Here is a 6,000-nt window from a genome sequence, read left to right on the forward strand (position 1 = left end):
AAAATATTGGATTTTAGATTTCAAAAGGACTTATTCCATCTCATCCATTTTGTAGTTTAATAATCAGGATAAATCGGCTGCATTTAACAGAGATTCAGAATAACAGTGTCTTACTGAGTGACTTCACTCTCACTTTTCACTTTCATGCATTGGAGAAGGAAATGGCAACCCACTCCAGTGTTCTTGCCTGGAGAATCCCAGGGACAAGGGAGCCTGGTGGGCTGCCGTCTATGTCCTTCTTATCAGAACAAACTATGAGTTTTATTTCCTTTAAGAACACAACCTGGAAGTTGTACCTGACACTTAACATTCACCTTATGTTGGTCAGAACTAAGACATATTGCTACATAAGGCAGGCCTGGAAACATTCTGTTATTACACAAAAGAGGAATTAGATATTGGGACAACTATCAGTGGCTTTCTATGCAGACAGGGAAGCTGACACTGAGAGCAATACTCATTAGATTCTCAATTCTACTATTAGAAAGCATATAAGAAAACTAACCTCTCTCCTAAGAGGACTTAGAATTACACCTTACTGTCCAATGACTCTTTAGTTTTATCTGGGTACAAATATTTCTAATAGATGTGTTGGTGAATGAAATAGTCATTTTACATCTGGGACTCTTTTCCTGGGTGTTAAATTCATTTAAATTAAAACGAGTTACAATTCTTAAGTTTATAATTTGTGTGTTTTAATTGAAAGATGGTGATGGTGGTCATCGGAAGTTAATGGTAAACCTGAGCCCCACGAAAGACAAAGACTTCTTGCTGCACGCTAACAGTAAGGAGCACTCTGTGGAGGTAACAGAAACATGCACCTAATTGTCATGACTGACTACTCATCTGTACAGATTTGGGGGCTTGGGGTACTTTGAAGAAGTTTTGTTTGTAATATTGTAAATAAAACAAAACCAGTTACAATTAATACCTTGCTTCTGAAATAGGGAAGGGAGTAAAATTGGCATGTGTCCCCTTCCGACTGAAAGTCTGGTCTCTGCCAGCAGTGCAGCATTACCTGGGAGCTTGTTAGAAATGTAGACTTCCAGACTCCCTCACAACTGAATCAAAACGAGCATTTTAACAAATCTCCAGGAGACTCATAGGTACTCCTGGGTACATAGGTACTCATAGGTACATAGACTCATTAAAGTTTGAGAAGCACTGCTGAATAAAATGATATAAAATCCTTTCTCTTTGGCTGTAGGAACTACTGTTTTCGTCCAGGCAGTATTTCCTTGTAAAATATCATTATCTTGGGCAACTGAAAAGTAATTTTATAGTCTGAAACTGCTAAAGGGATGGGTTCATAAATATTTCCATATGCCAAGATATAGAGATAGCATAACAACCTACATTCTGATCATAGGATTCACTGCGCTGTCTTCCTCAGTTAGTAAATAGAACTGTTATATTGGTCATGATAAGTGAACAATGAAAAGAAATAGAGGAAAACAATAGAATGGAAAAGACTAGAAATCTCTTCAAGAATATTAGAGATACCAAGGGAACATTTCATGCAAAGATGGACATAATAAAAGACAGAAAAGGTATGGGCCTAACAGAAGCAGAAGATACTAAGAAGAGGCAGCAGGAATACATAGAAGAATTGTACAAAAAAAAGATCTTAATGACCCAGATAACCACAATGGCGTGATTAATCACCTACAGCCAGACATCCTGGAGTATGAAGCCAAGCAGGCCTTAGGAAGCATCACTACAAACAAAGCCAGTGGAGGTGATAGGATTCCAGCAGAGCTATTTAAAATCCTAAAAGATGATGCTGTTAAAGTGCTGCACTCAATATGCCAGCAAATTTGGAAAACTCAGCAGTGGCCATAGGACAGGGAAAGGTCAGTTTTTATTCCAATCCCAAAGAAGGGCCCTGCAAAAGAATGTTCAAACTACTGCACAACTGTACTTGTTTCACATGCTAGCAAGGTAATGCTCAACAATATGTGAACTGAGAACTTGAAGATGTACAAGCTGGATTTAGAAAAGGCAAGGAACCAGAGATCAAATTGCCAACATCTGTTGGATCATAGAAAAAGCAAGGGAATGCCAGGAAAACATCATCTTTTGCCTTCATTGACTAGGCTAAAGCCTTTGACTCTATGGATCACAACAAACTGTGGAGTATTCTTAAAGAGATGGGAATACCAGACCACCTTACCTGCCTCCTGAGAAACCTGTATGCAGGTCAAGAAGCAACAGTTAGAACCAGCCATGGAACAATGGACTGGTTCAAACTAAGGAAAGGAGTACATCAAGGCTATATATTGTCACCCTGCTTATTTAACTTATATGCAGAGTACATCATGTGAAATGCTGGGCTGAATGAAGCACAAGATGGAATCAAGATTGCCAGGAGAAATATCAATAACCTCAGATATGCAGATGACACCACCCTGATGGCAGAAAGCAAAGAGGAACTAATGAGCCTCTTGAGGAAGGTTAAAGAAAAGAGTGAAAAAGCTGGCTTAAAACTCAACATTCAAAAAACTAAGATCATGGTATTGGTCCCATGACTTCATGGCAAATAGATGGGGATAAAATGAAAACAGTGACAGACTTATCTTCTTGGGCTCCAAAATCACTGTAGATGGTGACTGCAGCTATGAAATTAAAAGACCCTTGCACCTTGGAAGAAAGGCTATGATGAACCCAGATAGTCTGTTAAAAAAAACAGAGACATCACTTTGCCTACAAAGGTCCATATAGCCAAAGCTAAGGCCTTTCCATTAGTCATGTACAGATGGGAGAGTTGGACCATAAAAAAGGCTGAGCACAAAACAATTGATGCTTTCCAACTGTGGTGCTGGAGAAGATTCTTGAGAGTTCCTTGGACAACAAGGAGATCAAATCAATCAATCCTAAAGGATATCAACTCTGAATATTCATTAGAAAAATTAATGCTGAATCTGAAGCTCTAATACTTTGGTCATCTGATTTGAAGAGCCAATACCCTGGGAAAGACCCTGATGCCGGAAAAGATAGAGGGCAAGAGAAGAAGGGGACAACAGAGGATAAAATGGATGGCATCACTGACTCAATGGACATGAGTCTGAGCAAACTCAGGGAGATAGTGAAGGACAGGGAAGCCTGGCGTGCTGCAGTTCATAAAATCACAGAGAGCTGGACACAACTTGGTGACTGAACAACAGCAGCAGTGTAGCCATGCAAGGTACTAATGTAAACTCTGGATGCATCTCCCTCAACAAAACATTTCTAAGTTATATAACAGTGTTTGGCATATATAACTACTCAACAATACAAGCTGACTCCTAATGAGCTTTATTATATATACCAAGTTGTATGCTAAAGGTTAAGTAATGTCTTATTTAATTCTCACAGTAACTGTCTTATGAAGTCATTGTATTGGTCAGGTACACTGTGTAACGAACCACTTAATAACTTAAAATAATACTCATTTATATCACTCACATATCTATGAGTAAGTTAGGGGTTGAACTAGAAAACTGGCTGCAATAAATACTTGAGACTTGAAACATAAAGCAAAGTGTCTAGTTCTCAGAGATACCACATGGCAAATAGAGAAGTATGAATCCAGAACTACTGCATCAAGATCCACTTATTCTAAGCCATTATGTCTCTCAAAATATACTATCAGTGAATCAAATCAAATTCCCCTGCTTGGACCCTCTGCTCACTTTCTCCCCACTTCCTATCCCCTATCCAGTAAGCAGGCTTGCTAGAAATATCAAGTTATGAATAATTATTCTCTTTTAGTTTTCAACACAGGGATGTAAAGTTAACTCTGAACTTCCCACTCACATATTGATTACTTTCTCTCTTGTTTTCCTCAGCTACAAAAATGTGAAAACCAGTTGCCAGAACAAGCCTTCTTTGTCCTTCATGAGACGTCCTCCCAGTGTGTTTCATTTGAATGTAAGAGCAATCCTGGAGTGTTTCTAGGAGTAAAGGATAACCAACTAGCTCTAATTAAAAGAGGGGAAGACCCTGAGGATTCAAATACACAGAATATCACATTTAAGCTCTCAAACTTAATGTGATGGAAAGCTGCAGATCTTTGGTTGAGTAGCCCCAATAGCTACCACTGAAAAAAAGATGAGATATAAAGAGACAGATAACACGAAGGCAAATGGAATGTTTAGTATGGTGTGGAATGTTTTCCTTATTATGTACAAAAATTTTTTTATAACCCTTCAGTTCTGTTTTTCATTTCCCTCTGTATATCTCTCTGTATATTCTACTGCATATTCAATACAAATATTGGAATATTTAATAGCATACTGGTAAAGAGACTTGCCAACATTCTGAAGTATACACCTGACCTTTATTTTTTTCCTACTTTCAATCCAGAAAGAACTTAGTATTTAGAGTGAGACCTCTGGGGAGAAGCAAAGGTCCTTATCCCTAGTCTTGCTTTAGTCAAAGATCAATTTTAAAGAGCTACATAGGGACATCATTTTCCATGATTCTAAACAATAGCCTCAAACACTTAAAGGCTTAATGAAAAGACAACTGGAAGCTACACAGATTGACCATTTCACAACCAGAATAAAACATCAAGATTGTTTATAAATACTCAAAACTTCAGATACCTAAATGGCTAAGCAGGTAATATGAATATGTGAAAAGGCAAGAATAATTTTAAAATTAAGAAAATTAAATCTAGTATTTAAAACTGAATAATTTCATCTCTCATTTTTTAAATTCCAATTTTTATAGATTGCATTAACTTTAAGCAAGGCATTCTTACATTAAAAAGTAAAATAAATTTTATTTCAGACATAAAACTGAAATTATTAGGAATATCTAACAAACTAGAATTTTTTCTGAAGCATTGAACCACAACATATGTTCAGGCATGCAAGTACCATGGGCTGCAAGTACTATGGAGGGGCTAGAAGTCCTCTAACCTATTAGAGCTTATATGGGACATAGGATTAATATTACAATTTTAATAACTGGCTATCCCTCATATTTTCTTCTGACCCTGACTTTCAGGAACCCATGACTTTTGATCTACTCATCACCTTAAACAAAGTTTTTTCTAATCCTTTCTTCTCACATGTGCAAGTCCTTTTCTTGTCTGATTTCCCAATGACCCTGCTTACTATGGAATATACATATACATTTCTTTTGACCAACTATGTCATGTACTCCCAAATGTACTCCCTGACCTCACTTCTACATCACCTGATCTCTCATGCCAGTATGTTTATTCTGCTTTTTCTACCTGATGCTGTAGAATTTTACATAAACCTATCAGTGGCAATATTTTTCATTAAACATCTTTGTGCTTTATTGTTACTAAGGCACTAAAGTTTATAGTCAATCATACAATAACATTTCTCAACTACTAAATAGTTTTTGCTTACTTTAAAACCTTTGCAATTTCTACTGTAATTTTTCATAGGTATAATACTGACAATGAATGATAAACATAATGACAAAATACTTACAAAATAAGACTTTTTCTGAAAGTGTAGGCTTTTTAAGTTGTTGAGATATATTGACTATAACTGCTGGTGCAACATAAAAGACGCTGTGAATTACTATATGTGAATTACTTATAGAACAATATATCTTTGTTTCATTACTTTGTCAATAATTTAACTATAGAAACAACAATAAAAACAGAATCTATATCATTCCCTCTGAAAAACACTAAATGTTGATGATGTGCATCTGTATAATATACTTAAAATTATTATTATTAAGTAACCAAATATATCCATTACATTATTCATATTCTTAAATAAACTGTGTTTTTCAAAAGTATATGAGACCATAGTGATTTTATCATAAAATGACTCAATATTGTGAAATTCTTAAGTGAAAGTACACATACCCTAATCCATCAATGTTAGTAAGTGGAGGAAGTTACTTGCCTAATATTTCTGGTGATTCAAAATTAACTAAAATTTTCCAGAGAAGAGATTGTGTCTTTTTCACCTTTGTGCTCCCAGTGCCCATCATGGTGGCCAGCACAAAGTAGGTATTCAGTGACTT

At 36.2% G+C, this 6,000-nt stretch overlaps 1 protein-coding gene across 23 annotated transcripts in view; it reads left to right on the forward strand.

The window, feature by feature from the left end:
• Nucleotides 1–5,769, forward strand: part of IL33 (interleukin 33) — a 142,892-nt gene extending 137,123 nt beyond the window's left edge. For all 23 annotated transcript variants that reach the window (XM_060409444.1, XM_060409437.1, XM_027964544.2 and 20 more), the window contains 2 exons: nucleotides 707–804; nucleotides 3,828–5,769. In XM_060409444.1, coding sequence (XP_060265427.1) covers nucleotides 707–804; nucleotides 3,828–4,034 — 305 coding nt within the window. In that variant the 3' untranslated portion in view covers nucleotides 4,035–5,769. The remainder of the gene's footprint in view (nucleotides 1–706; nucleotides 805–3,827) is intronic.
• Nucleotides 5,770–6,000: the final 231 nt, after the last annotated feature.

This window comes from Ovis aries, chromosome 2 (genome assembly GCF_016772045.2).
Source record: "Ovis aries strain OAR_USU_Benz2616 breed Rambouillet chromosome 2, ARS-UI_Ramb_v3.0, whole genome shotgun sequence".
NCBI lineage: Eukaryota > Metazoa > Chordata > Mammalia > Artiodactyla > Bovidae > Ovis > Ovis aries.